At 40.9% G+C, this 27,810-nt stretch overlaps 1 protein-coding gene across 1 annotated transcript in view; it reads right to left on the bottom strand.

Moving 5' to 3' along the window:
• REX1BD (required for excision 1-B domain containing) overlaps positions 1 to 12,534 on the bottom strand; it is a 52,480-nt gene extending 39,946 nt beyond the window's left edge. Inside the window, exon 1 of the mRNA XM_089687915.1 lies at positions 12,442 to 12,534. Within this exon, the coding sequence (XP_089544041.1) occupies positions 12,442 to 12,444 (3 nt within the window). The 5' untranslated portion in view covers positions 12,445 to 12,534. The remainder of the gene's footprint in view (positions 1 to 12,441) is intronic.
• Between the last annotated feature and the right edge of the window lie 15,276 nt (positions 12,535 to 27,810).

Genomic DNA, 27,810 nt, shown 5'->3' with positions numbered 1-27,810 from the left:
CCATGTGGATTTGTGTCATTCAGAGCGTGATCTTCCAGAGCCAGAGGGAAAGCTTCCAGTCACTGTGCACCAAATCACCGACAAAAGAAAATGGTGAAAGTGATCCCTTTCCCTATGCCTAACATTATCATTGCAAACTGCAGCGTCCTGACCCTTTGCACTCCAGCAAACACAGAGAACTGTGCAAATCACTGAACCACAAATACGATGCAATTAAAGCCTGTTCTACAACCTCAGCAAGTTGTCTATGGTACTCAATATATGCTCTCTTTATCTCACAATTGCAGCTTCTGAATTATTTATTTCAGGTATTTGTATAGCGCCATCAATTTACGCAGCGCTTTACATATATATTGTACATTCACATCAGTCCCTAACCCTCAAGAGGTGTACAATCTAAGGTCCCTAGCTCACATTCATACATACACATACTAGGGACAATTTAGACCGGCTCCAATTAACCTACGAGCATGTCTTTGGAGTGTGGGAGGAAACCGGAGTACCCGGAGGAAACCCACACAGGAAGAGGGAGAACATGCAAACTCCAGGCACGTGGTGCCGTGGCTGGGATTAAAACCAACGACCCTAGTACTGCCAGGCGTAAGTGCTAACCATTTAGCAACTACTGTGTTGCCCTAAGATGAACTTGACTTTTGACTTCAAAAGAACAGAGCAAATATTTTTAGGAATCTTTGTAAAATAAAATATCATAAAATATGCAATGCTTGTGTTTACTAAAAATGTACTCAAATTGTGTGGCTCATTCAAGGGCATTGGAGGTTAATGCAATGGGATCAATAACTTTCATCATCCCTAGGAGCCCATTTGGTGTTGTGGAACTTCTACATAGCTAAAAGTGAAAAAAATAATAAAGTTCATATGATTATATATAAATGTAATATTTTTTTTTTGTGTGTGACATTTTGTTTTTTGGATGCGTTCTTTTCCATTAATTTGTATGGAATTTATGACACTTTCACTGGTGAAAACATGTTTTGCCCTAAAACAATAAAACACCCAAAAAAGAGAAAAACATGAAATAATAATATGGAACAGTTATTTGTATTACTGTGCAAATGAATCATCACTGTCTGTGTTGTGTTTACTGGAGTACTTGGAGCTGCTCTTTTTTTTTTTTCTAGATATTATGTTCGGTAAAACCCTCATTTAGATTTAAGATCACATCATTTGGAGAAGATGAATCACACAATAAGGACTGGTGTCCAAGCTAAACTAGCAATATAAAGAAAAACCTGCATCACCATCTACTGGTGTGCTACAGATATAATCCTTTTCACGCATCATTTTTTAAAATTCAAACAAAAATATAGATCTGGTGCAGCTCTGCATAGAAACCAATCAGCTTCCGGGTTTTATTGCCAGAACAAGCTGAAGTTAGAAGGCGATTGACTACTATGCACAGCTGCACCAGATTCTCAGTGCACCAGTTTTAGTACATCTCCCTCTTACTGTCTTGTTACAATTCAGTAGTGTCAAAATCCTGTATTTATTGCTCAACCTGATAAATCCAAGTACAGCATTTGATGCATTAGCAGAAGTTGTTTTCAGGTAATACCTCGTTTTAAACCCAAGAGTAGATCTGGAAATACAGACCGATAAAGAGTAAAGGCTAAGACCAAATAATAACTTTTAGTGAAACGGTTAGGGCTTGAACCCATCACCTCCTGCCTCCCAAACCTCGCTATTTTTTTATTGTCATAGGGGGTTTCACTGACCATCAGGAATAAAGGGGGGAGCTCAGGAGGCAGGATCAGTGAAGTATCATGCTACACTTTCATTCAATTGTTTGATTACATTCCTACGGCCAGTCTAAAGTTCAACTTTTCACAAAACGATTGACAGAATGGCACAAGTTTTGCCATAATTTGCAGGGTTTTTTTCAGGTAAAAGCATTAGCTGGGTCAGTAAATCTGCAAAGTGTGTCAATTTAAGGGTATTTCTCGCAAACTATAAAGTGTATTTTAATTTGTTTACAGCATATTTCTACTATTATTAGAGTATTACAGTATTAGAGCTGATTAAATTGATTTCACAGCAGTTGTAATTCTAAATTGCCATGTGATTTCCTGAACAAACAGGCAAGAAATAGGCATATGGAGGTCATAAGACGGCTATTAGATGCTAGCGAAACAGTGATTGTGGCTGCTCTTCCAATGTATGACTAGCAGGAGAATCTGTGGAAAAGCAAATCAGACAATAGCACAATATGCACCCCTTGTATTTGAAACACCTGCTAATTCCCAAATCCTGCTAGGAGAAAATAATTATAACCCCTAATTTACCCTCTTAGACTATGTCAATGAGACTTAAAGAGTAACTTCACTTGTGTTGAGGAAAAATATACCCCCTGGGTGACCTATGTACAGTGCCAGGATTTTTAACAAACTTTGTTGCAGATTCTTATCTTCCTTTTTGTTTTTCTGAAGAGATACATTGAAGGAAATAAGTATTTGATCCCCTGCTGATTTTGAATGTTTGCCCACTCACAAAGAAAAATCGAATGGTAGGTGTATTGTAACACTGAGAGACAGAGTAGCAACAAAAAATTCAAAAGAAATGCATGTCTAACAAATGATGCACTGATTTGCATGTTCATGAGGGAAATAAGTATTTGATCCCCTTTCATTCAGCAGGATTTCTTGCTACCAGGTGTCTTTCAAACAGGTAACAAGCTGAGATTAGAAGCAGTCTCTTAAAGAGAGTGCTGCTAATCTCATTTTGTTACCTGTATAAAAGACACCTGTCCACAGGAGCAATCAATCAGATTCCAAACTCTCCACCATGGCAAAGACCAAAGAGCTGTCCAAGGATGTCAGGGACAAGATTGTAGACCTACACAAGCCTGGACTGGGCTACAAAACTATCGCCAAGCAGCTTGGTGAGAAGGTGACAACAGATGGTGCAATCATTCGCAAATGGAAGAAACACAAAACAACTGTCAGTCTCCGTAGGTCTGGTGCACCATGCAAGATCTCACCTCATGGAGTGTCAATGATCATGAGAACAGTGAGGAATCATCCCAGAACTACACGTGAGGATCTTGTCAATGATCTCCAGGCAGCTGGGACCACAGTCACCAAGAAAACAATTGGTAACACACTACACAGGGGATTGAAATCCTGCAGTGCCCACAAGGTTCCTCTGCTCAAGAAAGCACATGTCCAGGCTTGTCTAAAGTTTGCCACTGAACATCTGAATGATGCAGAGGAGGACTGGTTGAAAGTGTTATAGTCAGATGAGACCAAAATTGAGCTTTTTGGCATCAACTCAACTCGCCATGTTTGGAGGACGAGGAATGCTGCCTATGACCTCAAGAACACCATCCCAACTGTCAAACATAGTGGTGGAAACATTCTGCTTTGGGGGTGTTTTTCTGCTAAGGGGACAGGACAACTGCACCGCATCAAAGGGATGATGGGCGGGGAAATGTAACGTCAAATATTGGGTGAAAACCTTCTTCCCTCAGCCAGGGCATTGAAAATGGGTCATGGAAGGGTGTTCCAGCATGACAATGACCTAAAACACATGGCCAAGGCAACAAATGAGTGGCTCAAGAATAAGCACATTAAGGTCCTGGAGTGGCCTATCCAGTCTCCAGACCTTAATCTGATTGAAAATCTGTGCAGGGAGCTCAAAGTTTGAGTTGCCAAACGTCAGCAACCAAACCTTAATGACTTGGAGAGGATCTGCCAAGAGGAGTGGGCCAAAATCCCTCCTGAGATGTGTGCAAACCTGGTGGCCAACTACAGGAAATGTCTGACCTCTGTGTTTGCCAACAAGGAATTTGCCATCAAGTACTAAGTCATGTTTTGTGAAGGGGATCAAATACTTATTTCCCTCATGAACATGCAAATCAGTGAATAATTTGTTAGACATGCATTTCTTTTGAATTTTTTGTTGCTATTCTGTCTCTCAGTGTTACAATACACCTACCATTTTAGACTGATAATTTCTTTGTGAGTGGGCAAACATTCAAAATCAGCAGGGGATCAAACACTTATTTCCTTCACTGTAGTTGTTTGTCTTTGCCCATGTGCAAAGTGAATGACTTTATAATTATCAATTAGCTGCTGAACTTGCAGGTTTCTAATAAGAAAAGTAGCAGGATCTGCAACCTTTTAGCAAACATAATGACATTTTTGTTGCAGGGGATGCCCAAAAACTGACTTGTACTATAGTGCAGACTTCAGTAAGCTAATCACACAAGCAGGAAATGACATTTCTGGGGGGCGTTCCATACATCAACTGTATCCAGAATGTATCCAGGTTGCCATAGTGCATTGCATTTTACAGAAAACTACAGTGCTGCATGTCACAGTCGTGCATACAAGAGCCAGGCACAGCTCTCCCTGTATTAAGAAGTCTTTATGTATCCCCTCATTCCCCCTCCCTCAGGAATGCAATCAGTGTATGATGCTGAGCCCCTGCCTAACAATTTTTGCCAAATAAGGCTTGGCTTGTCCGTTGTGTGAAGAGACACCCAGTTGATTTTGTGTAGAAAGAAGCTGTTATACTTTGTGTGTAGTCAGAGAAGTGAGGACTTTTGGCGTTTTACCATCTAGCAGACCGAGAGCAAAGGAGAATCACGCTGTACCAACAAAAATGTGAAGCCACTGTGCGGTTCCCTGAAACATCAAGGGCTGCTCCTGAGGCCCTCTATGCTTTTCAACATGAGCACAACTGTTCTAAACTCCATGAGTAGCCTAAGGCTTGTCATACACAAGTCATTTTCTTTTGTTCACTACTGAACCGGCTGACTTTTGATCGGATGGCTTAATTGAACATACAGTACAAGGCTGGCACACACAGCAATGAGATAAACAAGGATACATTGTAATAATACTGGGCTGTCGCTCACAAATACAGCAATTTGGGAAAGAACTGTACAACGAAATCAACAATAAATTAAAGAATATGTAAACCCAACATTTCATATTACTGATATACAGTGGGGCAAAAAAGTATTTAGCCAGCCACCAATTGTGCAAGTTCTCCCACTTAAAAAGATGAGAGAGGCCTGTAATTGGCATCATAGGTAGACTTCAACTATGAGAGACAAAATGAGAAAAAAAATCCAGACAATCACATTGGCTGATTTGGAAAGAATTTATTTGCAAATTATGGCGGAAAATAAGTATTTGGTCACCTACAAACAAGCAAGATTACCTTCTTCTTTAAGAGGCTCCTCTGTCCTGCACTCATTCCCTGTATCAATGGCACCTGTTTGAACTTGTGATCAGTATAAAAGACACCTGTCCACAACCTCAAACAGTCACACTCCAAACTCCACTATGGTGAAGACCAAAGAGCTGTCGAAGGACACCAGAAACAAAATTGTAGACCTGCACCAGGCTGGGAAGACTGAATCTACAATAGGCAAGCAGCTTGGTGTGAACAAATCAACTGTGGGAGCAATAATTAGAAAATGGAAGACATACAAAACCACTGATAATCTCCCTCGATCTGGGGCTCCACGCAAGATCTCACCACGTGGGGTCAAAATGCTCACAAGAACGGTGAGCAAAAATCCCAGGACCACAAGGGGGACCTAGTGAATGACCTGCAGAGAGCTGGGACCAACTTAACAAAGGCTACCATCAGTAACACACTACGCCGCCAGGGACTCAGATCCTGGAATGCCAGACGTGTCCCCCTGCTTAAGCCAGTACATGTCCGGGCCCGTCTGTAGTTTGCTAGAGAGCATTTGGATGATCCAGAAGAGGACTGGGAGAATGTCATATGGTCAGATGAAACCAAAATAGAACTGTTTGGTAGAAACACAACTCGTCATGTTTGGAGGAGAGAGAATGCTGAGTTGCATCCAAAGAACACCATACCTACTGTGAAGCATGGGGGTGGCAACATCATGCTTTGGGGCTGTTTCTCCGCAAAGGGACCAGGACGACTGATCCATGTACAGGACAGAATGAATGGGGCCATGTATCGTGAGATTTTGAGTGCAAACCTCCTTCCATCAGCAAGGGCATTGAAGATGAAACGTGGCTGGGTCTTCCAACATGACAATGATCCCAAACAAACCGCCTGGGCAACGAAGGAGTGGCTTCGTAAGAAGCATTTCAAGGTACTGGAGTGGCCTAGCCAGTCTCCAGATCTCAACCCCATAGAAAACCTTTGGAGGGAGTTGAAAGTCTGTGTTGCCCAGCGACAGCCCCAAAACATCACTGCTCTAGAGGAGATCTGCATGGAGGAATGGGCCAACATACCAGCAACAGTGTGTGCCAACCTTGTGAAAACTTATAGGAAACGTTTGACCTCTGTCATTGCCAACAAAGGATATATAACAAAGTATTGAGATGAACTTTTGATATTGACCAAATACTTATTTTCCACCATAATTTGCAAATAAATTCTTTTCAAGTCAGCCAATGTGATTGTCTGGATTTTTTTTCTCATTTTGTCTCTCATAGTTGAGGTCTACCTATGATGCCAATTACAGGCCTCTCTCATCTTCTTAAGTGGGATAACTTGCACAATTGATGGCTGACTAAATACATTTTTGCCCCACTGTATGACTGCTGTACCATGTATTTGTATGAAAAAGTGTCCTGATCTCTTTGCATCACTTTCCTCCTTTAGGTGTTTAGAATCCCTGGTGTTCCTGCCAGCCCCCCTCATCTCTTATTAAAAAGTGACCACACTAGGAAGGAGTGCACAGCGTGGTCAGTTCTCTAGCTGTGCTGACAATTCAGCCCGCTCTCCTCCAATGATCAGGCTTCTGCTGACACTTCCCCACTTCACATACATTCACTGGGAAGATCTGTTTGCTTCTGTTTCTCCTCCCTCACCTCTCTGAGCTCCTTATGCAGCTTAGAACAGAGGGTATGTGATCACTTATAAAAAAGGAACAAAAGGTATTTATAATGTTTTTTATATCTATACACAAATGATTTGCCTTTCATTTCTATTTTAAACTGAATGGGTTGTTTTACAAGCTGAGGGTTCACATATATTTTAAAATAGTCTACAGAAACAACATGTATTACAACCTCTAGTTAACTCATTGAGGCTGTAGGGTTTTAAAATAATATATCTAATGAATGTCCTATTGTCTTCATCCACCTCTGCTCAATTATAGAATGTGTTAAAATTTGGAGTCTCACCCAAGGGATTGAAGCTTGACAAGATACAGAGGTTCTATGAGATCTGTGGTCTGAAAAACAACCTTATGTCTTCTGGTTATATACTAAACTGACCTTCCCAGTGAATGACTGTGCAGAAAGGGGGGGGGCGTCATTGAAGAAGAGCACACTGATGGGAACACTAGGAATTTCACACAAAGGAAGTGATACAAAGAGAACAGGATACTTTTAAATAGAAGAACATGGTACAGCAGGCACATATCAGGAATATGAAATGTTCAGGTGACATATTCTTTAATAAAACACGTTTTTATTTCACCAATAAGAGTGCATTTATTATTTTTGTGTGGATTTAATCTTACACTACCTGCCCCACTTTAGCACTCAGGCATCGGGCAGATTTTCCTTGTGGTGCGCTGTGGTGGGAGAGCAGCATGATGCATGTTTCAGATCACTAAACTGTGTTTAATTGTTTTTAAGTTTATTTGAATAGGGACAAAAAAACACTCCATTCTTGTCTACGCTGTGTAAACCATGGTGAGCTGCGATGACACGCGGCGTCTTCAATATGCTGTGGTAGAATGGTACATGGCTGTGTTTTACCGCAGCTCACCACACTTCCCGGCTGCATTGCAATGTGAACAAGGGATATGTCCTAGTAATAATCCAGTGCTGAAAAACACAGGTAACTGCACTGTCTGTGCCACCGTTAGAGAGATTCACTTGAGTCCTGTTATCGAAGAAAGTTGAAGAATATCACATTTTAAGTGATCACCAGAACAAGAATAGAGGGGGAAATCTTTCAATGAGGACACTAGTTCTGGTGACAACTAGGGATTCCCTCACTTTGGAAGGATTTCCTCTCACTTCCTGTTGGGTGCTATGGGACAGGAAGTGAAATCTACCCAATGGGAACTCTGAGGGCATAAAAACCTGACAGGGGTCATATCCCTCCCTTAGGACTTAACTACACGAGCGTAAGCCCTGTTGAAAAGTAATCCATGGTCAATTTTTCTTCAGAGGGTATTTGACAGGCAATGAGGAGGTATTCATGCCACCTCCTGTTTTAACCTTCAAAAACCCATATCACCACGCAGCATCCTTGTGCACTGCAGGTGTTTGTGGTGCAGCCGCATTCAAGTGAATGGGTCACATTTGGAGGGCAGTACTGCCCGCCAAGCACGATGGAGTGGATAACCTTTGCAGGTTCAACATGTGTGCACCCCTGAGGAGATGTTAGGAAAGGGGGGGGGGCGATAAAATCAAAGCTACATGTTTTTTTACCCCCCAACCACACGTTTAAATTAAGAAAAAAAAAAGCCCTGCCCTATCCAAAATTAAAAAAAAAATGTTTTGCCTTTAGTGCCGCCTTAACTAGTTCAGCTCTTTGGGATTACTACATATGTCCAAAGAGTGAACTGTTAAACACAAGCCATCAGCTTGTTTGTTCAGCTGGCTCCCAGCTTTACACTGAAAATGATGTGGTGGCTCTATAGCCACTGATCATTTTCATAAAGCGGGCTCTGCAGTGAACCCCCCCAGCCTCCCCCTCAGGTTCTTCTGCTCTTACCGGGACCACAACCACTGGCATTGTGAGAGTGATGCATATCCATGCCTCCAGCTCATATGTAAACAAAGAAACCGGAAGCAATGTCACTTCTGGTTTCAGATTCACCATTTCCTGGCTGGTACAGCCAGGGGACACGTCTAACTGAGCTGATCTGTGCTCAGTTAGATGGACAGAAAAGACATTGCAGTTTATTAGACAGCCAATGTCTCCAAAAAGAGTATCTGCCCAATGCTATCACATTGGTGTTTATTAATCCCTTATGATAGCAATCAAGTAAAAAATAATAAAATAATATTTTTTTTAAATTATAGTAAAATGTATACAAAAAAAAATTTGCCCAGGGTGCACACACATATGTAAACTGTGGTTGCACCACGTGTCACATGACGTCACAGTGAGAGCAATAATTCTAGCACATGAGCTCCTGCTTAAAGTAGAACTATGGGAAAAACTTTTTCATATTGGATAAAGTAAGGGATGGTTAGAGCCCCTCTCAGATTTTTTTTTCTCGGTATCTGTGTCCCATTGCAGAGATTTTCCTTCACTTCCTGTCTCATAGCCACACAGGAAGTGAGAGGAATTCCCTGCAAATTAGGGAAATTTCTTTGGGTCCCCCAGTGTCCCCATCAGGAGATTTCCCCTCTATTACTTTTCTGGGGACAACCCAGAATTTGGGATTTTCGATTACTTTCATGATAATGGTAAACAGGACAAACAGAGAGGGTGAATCTCCTTAATGGAGACACAGACAGCAATAAAATTTCTCTCCACGCTATCCAACGGTAAACAAAAAAAAAAAAGTTTTGCCTTTAGTAATACTTGAGGGCTTGTTCACACCAGATGCAATCCAGTATTTTTTTTTGCATCAAAAATACATGCACAATGTTTTCCATGTATTCCAATGGGCGTAGTTCACACCAGTGCAGTCAGTTTCTGGTGCAGAAAAGAAAAACATGCTGCATTTTTTTCCGCACAGAACTGTACTGGAACATAGCAAAACACATAACAAATGCACTGAAACAGAGTGTGGTGTGAAATGTAAGCAAAAACGTATCCAGAGTGTGTTTTTGTGGTGTGAACTGGTCCTTATAGCAGAGTTCCGCGACCAACCTACCCCAAAAAAAAAGAAATTAAAAGTCAGCAGCTACAAATACTCTAGCTACTGACTTTTAATATTATGGTGCTTACCTGTCCAGGGATCCAGTGCTGTCCTCACCCCGACCCAATTCTTCAATTGGCTATCAGGTGCTGGTGCCGCCATCTTGAAGCATTGCGGCTTAACAGCCGGTTTCCTACTGCACATGTGCGAAGCACGCGTGAATGGGCTGCAGTCTTCTGGGACCCAGAGAACTGCGGGAGGAAGGAGGGGAGCTAAACTTCCAGCTCACTTCGCAGCGGCAAACTGAGCTGGAAGTGGGAGAGGGTACCTATGAAAACCAGGTACCCACTCCCCTCCAAAACATGCCAAATGTGGCAGCGGATTGGGGGGAGGCAGATAAGCAGAGCTTCCACTTTTGGGTGGAACTCCCCTTTAACTCTAAACTGATTAACTGTAACAGCTTTTAAAACGTCACCTATGGAGATTTTTGGGTGCTGTATTTTTTTTACGTGATATCAAGGGCGCATGCAATTTTAAAACTTGGCATGTTTAGTATCTATTTATGTGATGCAACCTCATCTTTTATAAAAAAAAACAGGTAGTATATTGTGCGTTTATTATATTTTTTCCAGAAAAACAGTGCTTAACTGCTTCTCATCCGCCCTATAGCAGACATACTGCTACAGGGCAGCACGGGTGCGCAAAATCACGTATATAGTTACATAGTTAGTCTGGCTGAAAAAAGACAAAAGTCCATCCAGTTCAACCATTAAAAAAAAAAAAAAAAACAATTCTATAACCACAGTTGATCCAGAGGAAGGTAAAAAAAAACCCAGCAAAGCATGATCCAATTTTCTCCTGCAGGGGAAAAAATTCCTTCCTGATCCCCCGAGAGGCAATCTGATATTCCATGAATCAACTTTACGATATATTTACACATATATATATACATGATTTTGCATTTACGGGTAGCTACCCACGCCGCCATTCGTGACTGTCAATCACTGGGTCGAGGGCGGTAATTACTTGCCGGCGCCCGGTGACTTCCGAAGATCTCCGACAGGGAGGACTGTTTTGTTTACTAACAGTTCTCCTCCCTGTCAGCTCGGAAACACAGATCAGGATGGCTGTGCACAGCACAGCCATCCAGAGCAGTGTGATTACAGTGAAGCACACAGACACAGCCCATTAGTAAAACAGTCCTTAAACACAGTTAACCCTTTGATTGCCCCCACTTCCTACCCAGTGCCATTAGTACAGTGTCAGTACATTTTTTAGTACTGATCACTATATTGGTGTCACTGGGGATGTCAGTGACACCAAGTCAGTTCCCCCCAGTGGAAGGTGGAAGTTCTTTTGGTGTATTTGAAGATTCTTTGGGAAAGAAGAATTTCACTTGATTAATATTAATCATTTTTTCACTAAAAAAAATTTTTACAAAAAAAAAAAACATTTTTTTTCTAATTGTTTCACTTGATATATATATATCAAGGACAAAAAAATCCTTTTGGGTGTTTTCTGTGGACTTTCACTATTAATTTTAATTATTATGATGCACTTTATGTATTGATGGTGTGTAGAGGTCTATGTTTGCGCTGGTTTATTATTTATTGTGGTTTGTGTTTTTTTGCACAGTGCACAGCAGCAGTATAGAACCTGTGGGAATCTGTTGGCGCAGGAATAATAGTTTATATACAGCTCCCCCCAGTGTCAGAATGCCCACCGCAGTCCCGCTATAAGTCGCTGATCACCGCCATTACTAGTAAAAATGTTTTACCAATCCCAGTATATATACCGCCATTTCTAAACGCTATAACTTTCACGTAAACCAATTAATTTACACGTATTGGGATTTTTTTTTTTAGCAAAGACATGTTGCAGAATACTTTTTGGTGTAAATTTATTAAGAAATTTGATTTTTTAACATTTTTATTGGACATGTTTAATAGCAAAAGTCAAAAATATTGTTTTTTTTCTCAAAATTGTAGGTTTTATTTTTTTATTATAGCGCAAAAAATAAAAAACGCACAGGCGATCAAATACCACCGAAAGAAAGCTCAATTTGTGGGGGAGAAAAAAGGATGTAAATTTCATTTGGGTGCAGCATTGCATGACCGCACAATTGTCAGTTAATGTAACGCAACGAAAAAATGGCCTGGTAAGGAAGGGGGGGGGGTAAATCCTCAGGAGGGCAAGTGGTTAACAAAAACAGTTGCGCAGATATCACGTGACATACAAATGTGCAACTCTCATCTTTTTTTTATTCTACAGGGCTTCTGCTTTCAGAAAATATATCACGGTCTGGGGGGTTTAAGTAATTTTACAGCCAAATATGCAGATTTTTATGTGTGTAGAAAATGTAAACGTTTGCTTTACAGCCAATCTGCTGATTCCATCCTTGCTCTTTCCTAGAACAATAGAGGTTTAGTGTACTAACCCTGGCCATTGTTTTATTATCAGCACTTCTCTACATGTATACAGCCATATACTTCTCTAGTTGGCTGTTCCAAGAGGCTGCTATTCAGTGTTAGCACAAGAAATCCCGCTCCTTATTATACAGATAACAGCTTCGTGTAATCTATGGGCAGGCAAACACAGTGCAGGTCCTGCCGGGGGAGGCTGTGTAATGACAGCACACACATAACACTCACCATTCTAAGCTACACATCTGCAGCCAGCGCTGCTTCCGCCCTCACTACACAACGGACCAAGACAAGGAAACCTTCCTCATACTCTGCTATGGCTCACCAGCTCCCCCTACTGTCTCGGAGGACTTGTATCAACCAAACAGCTTACACACGAAATAAACCTCTAACGACATTCTGTACAAAACCTTCCCCCGGAGATTGAAACCATCATGATGCTTCATACCCAAAATGTTTCATACCTAAAGAAATTAATTAAAATCAACAGATCACATTTAAATATTTCTAAATATTCGAATATTAAAATAATTATTAACCACTTGACCTCCAGAGGATTTACCTCTCTTTCCTGACCAGGCCATTTTTGTGATACTTTAACTGACAATTGTGTGGTCATGCAACGTTGCACCCAAATTAAATTTATCGCCTTTTTTCTTTCGGTTTGATTGCCTGTTGGTTTATTTATTGTGCTATAAACTGAAAAAGACAATTTTGAGAATTAAAACAAAATTCTTGACTTTTGCTATTAAACATATCCAGTAAAAAAAATGTCAAAATCAAATTTCGTCATAAATTTAGGGCAAAATGTATTCTGCTATGTTTGCTAAAAAAAATCCTACCAATATGTGTAAATTAATTGGTTTTCATGAAAGTTATAGCGTTTAAAAATGGCGGTATATATATTGGAATTTTTTTTACTAATAATGGCAGCAATCAGCGACTTATAAGGATGGTGTGAACCTCCCGCGCTACTATACAACAAAAAATAATAAACTAAAATAGAAACTAACCAAGATGGTGTGAACCTCTCACTCTACTATACACCAAAAAATATATTAAATAAACTAAAGAGAGAAGCTGCCAACATTAAATCATATACCCATGATCTGAATAGGAAACAATATCTAAAAGAATGTGGCGCTACTCATAAATCCCCAAAACACTATAATAAAATAAAGTAAAAATAAAAAGTGCCACTCTAAATAAACCTTGATAAAAAGTAAATAATATATACAATAGGCCACGTGAATCAATAATATATATAATAATCAAGTGGTCATGGTGATCAAAATAAAACTAATACATATATACCATGACATAAAATAGTGCATAAACTCAGTGTATTGACAATTTTATATTATACCAAAAAAATGTGAATACTTCTCAACGATATAACCAACACATGAATACGGTTTAAAATAAATGGTAATAATGATGAAAAACTGTGGTAACACGTGCAAATACAGTGCAAATACCACACTAAAAAAGAGTGATGAACATCTGAGCGATCAGCGGTCTCCTAGAGAAAGAGATCAGTGTATGGGGAGAGCGGACCAGTGGACACCAGTATATGCTGAAAGGATCTGAGGGTTTGATCCCACTATACGCTTTGACACTTACGGGTCAAAGCCTGGAGGTGAGAGGCTAATCTAGCCGTTTGTTGGAGTTTCTGCACCTGGAGTCACTTCACTGTATGGTCACGCGTGTTTGGAATTGCAGTAGTGGTGTCACCCACTTATCGGACATTTTTTACACATTATATTTATTTAGTTGTTTTTTAGTGTGGTATTTGCACTGTATTTGCACGTGTTACCACAGTTTTTCATCATTATTACCATTTATTTTAAACCGTATTCATGTGTTGGTTATATCGTTGAGAAGTATTCACATTTTTTTGGTATAATATAAAATTGTCAATACACTGAGTTTATGCACTATTTTATGTCATGGTATATATGTATTAGTTTTATTTTGATCACCATGACCACTTGATTATTATATATATTATTGATTCACGTGGCCTATTGTATATATTAATTACTTTTTATCAAGGTTTATTTAGAGTGGCACTTTTTATTTTTACTTTATTTTATTATAGTGTTTTGGGGATTCATGAGTAGCACCACATTCTTTTAGATATTGTTTCCTAATCAGCGACTTATAGCGTGACTGCGGGACTGCGGTAGGCATTCTGACACTGGGGGGGACTGATTTGGTGTCACTGACATCCCCAGTGACACCAATACAGTGATCAGTGCTAATAAAAAGCACTGACACTGTACTAATGGCACTGGGCAGGAAGGGGTTAACATCTTGGGTGATCAAAGCATTAACTGTGTGCTGTTTCACTATGGGGGCTGTGTGTGTGCTTCACTGTAAGCACACTGCTCTGTATGACTGCTATGCAGGGCCATACAAAACAGTGTGCAGGAACTGACAGGGGAGTGATCTGTATTGTTTACATACAGGTCTCTCCCCCATCGGAGATACTCAGTAATCACCGGCCTGGACCCGGTGATTGACAGCTGAGGCTGTGAATGGGGGTGCCAGAAGGGCGCAGCCACTACCTGGAATTGCAAAATCACGTATATATACATGATTTTGTGCACCTGAGGGGAAGTAGTTAAATAATTGTGCACAACAGTTGCACACTAAATCATAATAAAAACAATAATAAACGTTATTTTATATAGCGCCTTCGCCAAGGCCGGACCAGGACAAGAGTGCGCAGACTGGTGCAGTAATCTGTGTTCAGCTAAGGGCAGACAGTGGCCGCGATTGACAGGGGAGAGGTTGTGCTGTACCCTAGTGGAGCTCTCCTACACCAACATACAGGATCGCTAGTTTGGAATGCACAGTTTAATTACCTGCACCCTGCCTCCACCAAGTCCCTGCAGGAGGTAATGTGTGCAGGGTGCAGGTAATTAACCTGTGTGCAGTCCGAACTAGCGATCCTATGTGTGTGTGTGGAGGGAGGGGGTGTAAATAATTTGTGTTTGAGATTAGAGGTAGAGGGATTAGCGACTATTTGCACTAGGGAGGGATATTTGCTAGGAGGGGGGATTGGAGGGGAATATCTGCTAGGAGGGGGATATGTCTTAGGAGGGGGGTTGGGGGGGGTTGTGTAAAGAGGAGGAATTAGGAGGGATATGTGCGAGGAGGAGGAATTAGGGGGGATATGTACAAAGAGGAGGAATTAGGGGGGGGATATGTACAAGGAGTAGGGATGGGGGGGGTATGTGCAAGGAGGAAGGATAAGGGGGGGATATTTGCGGGGAGGAGGGACTGGGGGGAATATGTGTGAGGAGGAGGGATTGGGGGGTTATGTGCGAGGAGAAGGGATTGGGGGGATATGTGCAAGGAGGAGGGATATGTACAAGGAGAAAGGATTAGGGGGGATATGTACAAGGAGGAAGGATAAGGGAGGATATGTGCACGGAGGAAGGATTGGGGGGGATATGTGCAAGGAGGAGGGATTTGGGGGAATACAGGTATGCGCTAGGAGGGGGATTGGGGGGGGAATGTGCTTTAAGGTGGAATTGAGCGGTATGTGCTATGAAGGGGGAATTGGGGAGGATATGTGTTAGGATGGGAAGTGGAAGGATATGTGTTAGGAGGTGAAAAGAGGGGGTTATTTGCTATGAGAGGGGATTGGGGAATATGTGCTAGGAGTGGGGTATGTGCAAGGAGAGGGGATTGGGGGAGATATGTGCTAGGAGGGGGGTTTGGGGGAATATTTGCTAGAAGGGGGGATTGAGGGAATATGTGCTAGGAGGGGGATTGGGGAATGTGTGCTAGGAGGGGAGATTGGGGGGGGTATGTGCAAGGAGAGGGGATTGGGGGAATATGTGCTAGGAGGGGGGATTGAGGGTAGGAGTTTTTGCTGAGAGGGGGTGGGGGATTTGGGCTGAGAGGGGGATTGGGGAGGGTGTTGTGCTAGGATGAGAGGGGGGAATTTAGGTTAAGAGGAGAGGGCTGGGGAAGATTTGTGATAGGAAGGGGAATTTGGGGGGTTTGGGTGAGAAGGAAGGATTTGTGCTGGGAAGGGTAATAGGATGGGATGCTATGATGAGAAATTTGAGGAAAAGAAGATGTGTGCTAGAGGGGGGATATTTTTGGGTAGGGGAGATTTTTGCAGGGGAATTGAAGATTTGAGCTGGGAGGTGGGATTAAGTGGTAAAGATTTCTGTTGAGAGGAGGGATTTGGACTCAGAGAAGAGGGAATTATTCAATTGTGTTGTTGGCTTGCAGACGGAATTTATGCTTTGGGGCGTGAGTGTTCTGATCACTGCTGTTTTGTTTTTGTTTTTTTGAAGGAGAGATTTATGCTGAGACATGAAATGAGGGCACTCAATATATCCCCTCTTCTCACATCACATAGCTGAGATCTGATTACCTTACAGACACAGCCTCAATCTGTAGCCAGCTACACACCGTGCAGATGGATGCTGTGTCTGTAAGGGAATCTGATCTCGGCTTTGTGCTGTGTGGGGTGGAGGAGATCTGAGTACCCAGGCTGTTTGCAGTGTGGGGAAGGGAGGAGGAGACCAGCTAAGTGCTCTGCCAGCAGTGACCCTGTCCTCTTCTCTGCTGACCAATGTCTTATGCCCTGCTGACTCCTGTCCTCTGCACTGCTGACCTGAGAACCCCTTTTCTCCACCCTTCTGACCCTTGTCCTCTGTTCTGCTGATCCTCTGTACACTGCCTCTTGTACACTTCCCTGCTGACCCCCTGCACACTGTCCTCTGCTCTGATAACCCTCTGTACACTGTCCTACAAACTAATGACCTCTGTAGACTGCCCTATCAACTGCTGACCCTATCCTCTACCCTGCTGGCCCCCTGTACACTGCCCTACTGACCTCACATCCTCTGCCCCCCCTGAGATTTTTTACTGCACCCCTACATCAGACTGTCTAGATCTGGCCCTGGTGCCAAGCCATGAAGAGCCTTATAGGTGGGCAAGAGGATTTTAAAGTATATGCGAAATCTGATGGGTAGCCAGGACTCCAGGATAGGGGTAATATTGTCAGGATTCTGTATGCAGAATTGTGTACATATTGAAGTCGATTGATTGTGGATTTAGGTACACCAGCATGTAGAGCATTGCAGTAGTAAAGTCGGAAGAACACAAATGTATGGATCTGATTTTCAGCTACAGTGTATGATAGCATCTGAGTAATGTGGAAAAACAATATTTTGTACATGTGGATCAAAGGTTAAACTAGCATCAAATATCACCCCTAGATTTTTCAATTTAGAGTGGAGCTGAAGTACAGTGCCATTGATAGATAGACTATCAGGATTTGCCTTACATAATTAATGGGGGATTGCCAATAAGCATGACTTTAGTCTTGTCACAGTTTATTTGAAAATTGCGGGCCATCCACGCTTTTATATCACAAATACAGTTAAATAGGAAAGAAACAGGCAAAGTAGAACCCCGTTTAGTGTGAATGTAAATCTGAGTGTCGTCAGCATAGAAGGGATCATTGAACCCATGTGATCTAAACAGTTGGCCAGGTGGAAACATGTAAATGCTAAAAAGTAAGGGACCCAAGAATGAGGAACTATAAACTTGACTGGACCGACTTCAGACTGGAATCCACCAATAGAAACAAAGTGACAGCAATCAGTAAGATAGGACAATCTATTTCAGAGCCAATTCTGAGACTCCAAATATGGTTTCAAGATGAGAGAGTAAAAGATTGTGGTCTACAATATCAAAAGCAGAACTAAGATCCAGTAGAATAAGAATAGTCAGTGAGCGGGAATCAGAAGCTAACAGAAGGTTGTTCGTGATTTTGTCCAAGGTGGTTTCTGAGCTGTGCAGTTGCCAAAAAACAGATTGGAGGGGTTCAAAAAGGGTATTTAAAGTCAGGTGATTATGTAACTAAGATATCACAGCCCACTTAAGGATCTTGGCAAGGAAAGGTAAGTTAGATATGGGGCAAAAGTTGTTTAAGTTGTCCAGAGTCATGTTGGGTTTTATAGGCACCAAGGTGATGGCAGCAGTTTTGAGGATTGTTGGTACAAGACCGGTGCTAAAGGAGTCCTTTATGATATTGGGAATAATGGGGCACAGAGAACTAAAGCAGGATTTAAAAATAATGGGTGGGAATAGGATCAAGTATGCAGGTGGAACATTTCATATTAGAGACCAATTTAATCAGAGATGCACATTCAAGTAGAGAGAAGTAGGAGACAGAAGAACCACCAAAACTGGGAGGGTCAGGAAGTGATGTGGAAGAAACATGTGATCTAGTAAGAATTGTATGCCTTATTTTGTCAGTTTTTGAGGAGAAAAAAATCTAAGAATGTGTTACAGAGCTGTGTTGAAGCTGGCACTGTGGAGGGACAGTGAGGTTTTAATAATCTGTCAATGGTGCAGAAGAGCTGTCTAGGGTTGCTAAGGTTTTTTTCAATGGCATAGGAGAAATAGTTTGCTCTAGCAGTCTCAATTTGACCCTTATAGACACACAAATGGTCCTTCCAAATCTGATAATGAACAGACAGGCCAGAACAGAGCCACCTGCGCTCCAGTCTCCGTGAGAAAGCCTTCATTAAACGCAGGTAAAAACTATACTACTTAAAAGAGCACTACACTGCATCTGAGCACCAGAAAGAAAAAACACTTGTTCATTCATTTTTAATATTCAAAGCAAACTCCCCCATCCATCCATGTCTCCATACTTTGTTTTGCTGAGAAATCATTTTGAAAAACATTTATGGCCGTTGCCATCTTGAGTAAGAGCAGATGATTCATGTAGCATTGACTTCTTGGAATCCAACTGCCTTTAGTTCAAGCATACAAGCAGGGGGGTGTACTTAGCTAAGAAAACCCCTTTTCACTTCCTGAAGAGTTTTGAAGTGTATGACATCATTTGACTAGGCAAGAAGCCAGGAAGTTACTGGAGAAATGTAAAACAATAGTTTAAAACAAGTAAAAATGATATACATTGCTATATACTGTAATTATTAATGATAGCAGAGTAGGCATTAAAAATAGTCAATCTTGACTGAGAAAATGAAGTTCCACTTTAAGCTCTGGAAGATATTACCCACTTCATGACCAGGGCATTATTTTGCTATTCAGCACTGCTTTACTTTAACTGGCAATTATGCGATTGTGCAACAATGTATGCAAATTAATTTTATATAATTTTTTTCACACACAGATAGAGCTTTCTTTTGGTGGTATTTGATCACCACAGTTTTTTTTATTATATAAACAAACATTTTGAAAAAAAAAACAATATTTTTTACTTTCTGCTATAAAATATATCCAATAAAAAAACACATCAAATTTCTTCATAAATTTCAGCTAAAATATATTCTGCTACATTTTTGGTAAAAAAAAAAAAAAAACTCAACAAGTGTATATTGATTGGTTTGTGTAAAAGTTATACCACCTACAAATGATGGTATACTGTATATACTGGAAGTTTTATTTATTACTAGTAATGACGGTGATCAGCGACGTATAGTGGCACACTAATAGTGCGGCAGGCAATCTGACATCAACTGACACTGAGTGGGAACTAACTGCACTGACATTACCAGTGACACTAATATATTGATCAATGCTAATACTATACACTTTTGCTGTACTAATGACACTGACTGGGAAGGGGTTAACATCCAGGGGCAATCAAAGGGTTAACTGCATGCCTATTTGTAACTGTGTAATATGTGCTGCTTTTACAACTAAATGTGTTTGTTTTTTCTCCCTACTTTGCAGGGAAAAAAACAGATACATTGCAGCTCCTGTGTACAGAAACCTATTTTCTTACTAAACACAGAACTCTGAACTGCCATTCGCTAAGCTGATCAGCAGGTCCTGACCATAAATCATTGGCCAGGACCTGATGACCGATTTATAGCGAATGACAGCACAGATGGGGCGGCAGGCAGGCATCAGTCACACATTTTTAAAATGCATGACACAACACAGGGGCGGACTGACCATTTGGAAACTTGGGCACTGCCCGAGGGCCCGGGGTCAGTAGGAGGCCCCATGAGATGCCCCTGGTACCTTTTTCATAGGCTTTTTGAGTTTGGGCAAGGACACATTGGCCCCATGATCCCCTATTGCCCGGGGGCCCCATGAGTTGTCAGTCCGCCCCTGACACAACATCATTCTGAGGTCATACATGCACACTCAAACACAGTCATATACTGTATGTGGTTCGCTTGAGCCACCAAAAGTTCTTTTTAAAAATATGCCAGATACAATATACCAGTCCAGAGTAAAAATGTTTACAGATGATGACCAACAAAATATTACCTACCAAGATACACTATATTGCCAAACGTATTGGGACACCCCTCCAAATCCTGCTATAAAATCAAGCACCTAGAAATGCAGACTGCTTCTACAAACATTTGTGAAAGAATGGGTCACTCTCAGGAGCTCAGAGAATTCAAGCATGGTACCGTGATAGGTTGTCACCTGTGTAATAAGTCCATCCATGAAATTTCCTTGCTACTAAATATTCCACGGTCAACTGTTAGTGGTATCATAACAAAGTGGACGCCACTGGGAACAACAGCAACTCAGCCACAGAGCAGGGTCAGCACATGCTGAAGCACGCAGGAGTCACCAACTGTCTTCAATAGCTAAAGACCTCCAAACTTCATGTGGCCTTAAGATTAGCACAACAACAGTGCATAGAGAGCTTCATGGAATGGGTTTCCATAGCCAAGCAGCTGTATCTAAGTCTTACTTCACCAAGTGCAATGCAAAGCATCGGATGCAGTGGTGTAAAGCACGCTGCCACTGGACTCTAGAGCAGTGGAGACATGTTCTCTAGATTGATGAATCACGCTTCTCTGTCTGGCAATCTGGTGGACGTGTCTTGGTTTGGCAGATGCCAGTAGAACGATACTTGCCTGACTGCATTGTGCCAAGTGTAAAGTTTGGTGGAGGGGGGATTATGTTGCGGGGTTCTTTTTCAGGGGTTGGGCTTGGTCCCTTAGTTCCAGTGAAGGGAACTCTTAAGGCATCAGCATACTAAGACATTTTGGACAATTTCATGCTGCCAACTTTGTGGGAACAGTTTGGGGATGGCCCCTTCCTGTTCCAACATGACTGCGCACCAGTGCATAAAGCAAAGTCCATAAAGACATGGATAACCGAGTTTGGGGTGATTGAACTTGAGTCTTGACCTCAACCCAACAGAACACCTTTGGGATGAATTAGAGTGGAGACTGTGATCCAGGCCTTCTCATCTGACATCCGTGCCTGGCCTCACAAATGCGCTTCTGGAAGAATGGTCAAAAATTCCCATAGACACACTCCTAAACCTTGTGGACAGCCTTCCCAGAAGAGTTAAAGCTGTTATAGCTGCAAAGGGTGGGCTAACTCAATATTGAACCCTATGGACTAAGACTGGGATGCCATTCATGTGTGTATAAAGGCTGGCGTCCCAAAACTTTTGGAAATATAGTGTACATTTAATAAAATAAAGTAATTTTTTATCATGTACTTTATATATATTTATTGTTTATTATTTTATGTCATTTTTTATATTGTTTTATTTAACTTTTGTACAGAGGGGGGCCCAGGTCAGTTGCCCCTTTTGCCCCCTTATAAATCTGGCACTGGCCATGGTGCTGCACATGTGATCAGTTATGACACCAGACATTTGGTGGTTTTACAGGTTGGATGAGAGCACAAGCAATTGGGACAGTTACATTCCCAGCGTGCCCAGAATGTAACTGTTTTCTGAAATCGTTAAATTGATGGGTTTTCCCAATGTGTTTTGCATTTTTTTCATGCGATTGTGACATCTTTTTAATGTGTTTTACTTTTTTTTGGGATGTGTTTAATGTTGCTAGGAGGAGTTGTCTGTTGTCATGCAGGAAATGCACCAAAAACACATGTACATGCATTTTGCATGGGTTTTTGATGCAGTTCCATTAAAGTTTATAACATGCAAAGCGCAATCTGCTGTGGGAAAAAAAAAGTCCCTCACCCTGATCCATAGGATATCATGTTAAATGGACCGTAGTGCATTTCTGGAAACTGGAAAATACACTGAAATCCGCATAAATGTGAACCGACACTGACTCCCTGTGCCCAGCACATCCTCAGTTGCTCTCTATTTTTTTGGCATGGCCAAAAATCTAAATGACGATTTTCTGACAGCGTAAAGATTTACTGCTGCTCAGGGGCTCTGGCCTTCAGCAAAATGGCAGCCTCCAGCAAGAAGAAACAGGAGCAATGATGGAGGCAATTTACAGCACTAATTTTGGTTGCATAATTAATTGTGGAATGTATGTTCCTTGCTAAAGAATATTATTTTTTTATCAAGTTGTTATGGGTCAAGTCCTGCTTTAACATCTTCCCACCTGGCCTATAGCAAACTGATGGCCGGGTGGGACATTCCTCCTTGTGACTGGGCGTCATATGACGTACTGTCAAAAGGAGCCGCTTAGCAGTACGATCGGACGAGACAGAGCCGATGATATATCACTACACCGTTCCACCGTCAGTGGCACCGTCCATTGCCAGTGTCATGTGACTACTGTGACCAATCACAGCAGATCACATGCCAATTGCTTTCTGTCATGCCATCTATTGCATACAATTATGTTGTTAGCTGTGACTGGTCAAAGAAGTCACATGATACAGACAGGGCCAATCACAGCCCATCTGTATCATGTGATGAGCTTTTCCCAATCACAACTAATCACAACAAAAGACTGAAGGAATCAGTTTCATTCAGTAACGATTGCAATTATCAATGAAATACATTGATCTTAGCAATCATAGTGTGTTAAAATAAAATCCTGATCACAGAGTAGTTCAATGTTACCATGGTAACATTGTATTGCTTTGGTAATAGTGTGTTGAAAAAAAAATAGTAAAAAAAAGAAAAAATGTAATAAAAAATAAAAACAATAATAAAATTTTTTTAAATAAAAATGAATTTTTTTTTTATATTACATACGGTCACCAGTCAGTTTCTCTGATCACCACCACACCAGATATATAAGAACACTGTACTGGACTGGTGACAATATGTTGAAAAAGTGATTATTTTTTATCAACTTCTACATTTTCGGAAACATTTTAACAAAAAATAACAACCTCCAAAAAACTCACCATGCCTCTTACTAAATACCATGAACTGTCTATTTTCCCAAAATGGGTGATTTGGGGGGTATTTGTACTATCCTGGCGTTTTCGGGCTTCAAGAAATTAGATGGGTCGTCAGTACATTAGGATTGATCAATTGTCAAATATATATACCTTGTTTTTTGGACTCTTTAACCCTTTGAGGACCAAGGGACGTATTTGTCCCATGTTTTTAATTGCATGTATCATCTGATTAAGAACTTAAAACTCTTTTTTTTTTTTTGGTTTGAGTCAAAATATTAGTTCTTATCAACAAACAAATGGATCTAGCTTTTTGTCAATTATTTCATGAAATGGCTTAGTTACAGCAACTGAAGTGTACGAACTTTAAAAACAAAAAAATTGATTCTTTTGGCGTTCCAAAATCTTACGGTCCTCAAAGGGTTAACCACTTGCTCTCCTGAGGATTTACCCCCTTCATGACCAAGCCATTTTTTGCGTTACGGCACGGTCATGCAATGCTGCACCGAAATGAAATTTGCTTCCTTTTTTCCCATGAATTGAGCTTTCTTTTGGGGGTATTTGATCGCCTGTGCGTTTTTTATTTTTTGCACTATAAGCAAAAAAAGACAAAAAAAAAATATTTTAGACTTTTTGCTATTAAACATGTCCAGTAAAAAAATGTTAAAAATCCAATTTTGTCATAAACTTAGGCCAAAATATATTCTGCTACATGTCTTTGATAAAAAAAAATCCCAATACGTGTAAATTAATTGGTTGATGTGAATTTAAGTTATAGTGTTTATAAATGGCGGTATAATGGGATTATTTTTTTTCTACTAGTAATGGCAGCAATCAGCGACTTTTAGCGGGACTGCGGCGGACATTCTGACACTGTGGGGGAACTAACTTGGTGTCACTGACATCTCCAGTGACACCAATACAGTGATCAGTGCTAAAAAAAAAAAAAAAAAGCACTGACTGTACTAATGGCACTGGGCATGAAGGGATTATTCTGAGGAGTGATCAAAAGGTTAACTGCGTGCTGGGAGACATCCCAAGCAGTGTGCTCAAACTGACAAACAAAACAAAAACAAAACAATCTTCCTCCACGTCGGAGATGCTCAGTAATCACTGGGTGCTGGCAGGTAATTACCGACCGCAAATATATATACGTGATTTTGCACTCAGGTGCCGCCCTGTAGCAGTATATCTGCTATATGGCAGTCCTTAAGTGGATAACTTTCCTACAGACTAAATAATATACACTATTTTTGGGTATTTTCACTAAAGAAATGTAGCAGAATACATTTTGACCTAAATTTATGAAGAAATGTTATTTATTTAAAAAATTTTAAAACAAAAACTAAGAAAATGCATTATTTCTCAAAAGTTTCAGGTTTTTTTAATTTAATTTTATTTAGCAACAAATAAAAAAAAACACAGTGTTGATTAAATACCACCAAAAGAAAGCTCTATTTGTGTGAAAAAATGATAAAAATGTCATATGGGTACAGTGTTGCATGACCACACGATTGTCATTCAAAGTGCAACAGCTCTGAAAATTGGCCTGGGCAGGAAGGGGGTAAGAGTGCCCGGTATTGAAGTGGTTAAGCTGTTAGCAGAATAAACTAAAACAAAACTATGTGACCTATGACTTATCCCAATTATTTATACACCAACAAAGTCTCAAAATGTATCAAGGTCCAATCTCCAACAAAACATGCAGAGTGATGATGCATCAAAGTGAGAGTATGTAAACCCACCCTTTCATATTCCTGATGTGCCTGCTGTACCATATACACTCACTGGCCAATCACATGGCAGCAACTCAATGCATTTAGACGTGGTGAAGACAACTTGCTGAAGTTCAAACCAAGCATCAGAATGGGGAAGAAAGGGGCTTTAAGTGACTTTGAACATAGCATGGTTGCTGGTGCCAGACGGGCTGGTCTGAGTATTTAAAAAAACTGCTATCTACTGGCATTTTCTTACACAATCATCTCTAAGAAAATCGAGACTCATCAGACTAGGCAATGTTTTCCCAACTTTCTATTGTCCAATTTTGGTGATGGTATTCTGCATACCTTGGTTGTAACAAGTAGTTATTTGAGTTACTGTTGCCTTTCTATCATCTCGAATCTGTCTGCCCATTCTCCTCTGACCTCAACAAGGTATTTTCATCCACACAACTGCAGCTCACTGGATCTTTTCTCTTTTTCGGACCATTCTCTGTAAACCTTAGAAATGGTTGTGCATGAAAATCCCAGTAGATCAGCAGTTTTTTTAAATACTGAGAACAGCCCATCTGGCACTAACAACCATACCACGTTTGAAATCACCTAAATCCCCTTTCTTCCCCATTCTGATACTCGGTTTTGAACGTCATTAAGTTGTCTTTACCACATCTAGATGCCTAAATGCATTCAGTTGCTGCCATGTGATTGGCTGATTAGCAATTTGTGGTACCAAGCAATTGAACAGGTGTACCTAATAAGGTGGCTGGAGAGTGTACATGTCTTTGTACAGGTATTGCTTCCTTTGTGTGAAATCCCTGGTGTTCCTGCCAGTACCTATTAAAAACTGACCACACTATGCATGAGAGTAAAGCATGGTTAGTTCTCTAGCTGTGCTGAGAACTGAGTGTGTTCTCTTCCAATGATCAGACTTTTCTGACACCCCTTGCAGAGCCATTCACTGAAGATCAGTGTGCTGCTTTTTCTCCTACCCCAGCTCTTATACAGCTGTGATCACTTAAAAAAAAAAAACCACAAACAAAAGGGGGGGGGGTGTTTATATTTTACATATCTATACACAGATATGTTCCCTTTCATGTCTATTTTAAACTGAAGGGGTTATTTTACAAGGTGAGGGTTTTCATATACTTGAATACTCCAGGAATCCTCCAAATAAACATCTCAAAAATTAAAAGCACTCCACAAAAAATACTGTTACTTCAGTGACTAGTGTAAAATACGACACACCCACCAACCTCTCCTTTTGGGCATACTCTCACCTTGTAAATCTAACCCCCATAGTAGAGATCAAACTGTGCTTTGATAAATATCATCCAGATCAACCCAGGTGGACCAGACTCTGCACTCCCAAACAGCTTCCCCTCTTGATTAGTCAAGATTCAGCAATGGTTTAGTGGTGTGAAAGTTCAATGCTCAAAAACGCATTGAACTTTCACATGGTTTTGGTTATAGCACAACAAAAGAGCAAACATCAGGTTTATTTAGAGATGTCCACTTGTCAGATAGCGACTAGACAAACAGCTAATGGGCTGCACAAGATCAATTCGTCTTTGATTGTTGATGGTACTGGCTGGGCCGTGTTTGGACACCATGCTTCCCCCCCAAGTGAAGTTTGACCCCTAGTAGTGTAGACAGTTTTACAAAATGAGATAGTGTACCCACAAAGGGGGAGGATGGTGAAGGTGCTGTCTTTTGCACTTTCTGCTCAGTGAAGTAACAGAGTTTTTCGTTGAGCACTGCACAAAGATGTACTTTTGGAGATTTTTTTTTTTTTTGGAAGATTGAGTATTCACTTCAATGCATCATTACACAGTGCATGATTTGTTGGAGATTGGACATTGATTATACATTTTGAGTGACTTTGTCGTATCAACACTTGAGATAAGGCACGTTATGTGCTCTGATCTCTGTACTCTATATACAACTCTTAAGTTTTAGAGCTAACCATACTGTACAGGTAGAAAGTAAAGCTGGCCATACACCATACATTCTGATTGTACAATCTCCCTAAAGCCCATTACACACATTACAACCTGTACAATCTCATTTAGATTTACAAACTATGTAGTGCAAGGGCCTGTCTGATTACATATAAAATGGATTGGGTAGTTTAGGTAGATGTTCATATTACATCGTTTTAGCAAATCTAAAGTTAATTGTATGGTCAGGTTGTAACGTGTATGACCTTGGTGCTCAACCTTTTGAAGAGCCAGGGCCACTTTAATGATTTTGTAACCAGTTATGGGCCACAATGAAATTAAGTGGTTCCGGATTTAAATTTGTTTCATTTGAACAGAAAACACATTTTCCGACTGCAGTCCCTGAATGTTGATTGGAGGGAGAGAGGCTGGCTTTCAGCGGTCGCAGGAGGAAAACAAAGAGGTTTAGTTCCTGTGTATGTCACCCTTCTTGTCCAAGTGAAAAACAGAATGTGACAGGGAGACTGCGTGGGCCCCCTGGAGCATGAGGAGGGGTCGCCAATGTGACCCCTGACGCTACACAAACGGTTTTGGGAGGGTCGTTAAAAAAAAAACAAAAACCTATGGGTATTTACAACCACCCAAACAGCAAATGTAAACAAGTCCTTACTGTTCTGAGCCCCCATATAAGATGTGCTGCGCAGTGCACCTGTGGCTTTCCTGTAGGTTAGCTGCTCTTTGCCATAGACTTCTGTTACATCTTGTGGGTGTGGTACACTTTTTGAAAGTGCACCAAAACCTCCAGCATTCAGTTAGAGGTGAAGGGCCACATCAGA

Source organism: Staurois parvus, unplaced genomic scaffold (assembly GCF_062004578.1).
Source record: "Staurois parvus isolate SC_StPar_1 unplaced genomic scaffold, SC_StPar_1.0 ptg000439l, whole genome shotgun sequence".
In the NCBI taxonomy this organism is placed as follows: domain Eukaryota; kingdom Metazoa; phylum Chordata; class Amphibia; order Anura; family Ranidae; genus Staurois; species Staurois parvus.
Note: the sequence above shows the minus strand (reverse complement) of the source record. Positions and strands in the feature narration are given on the sequence as shown.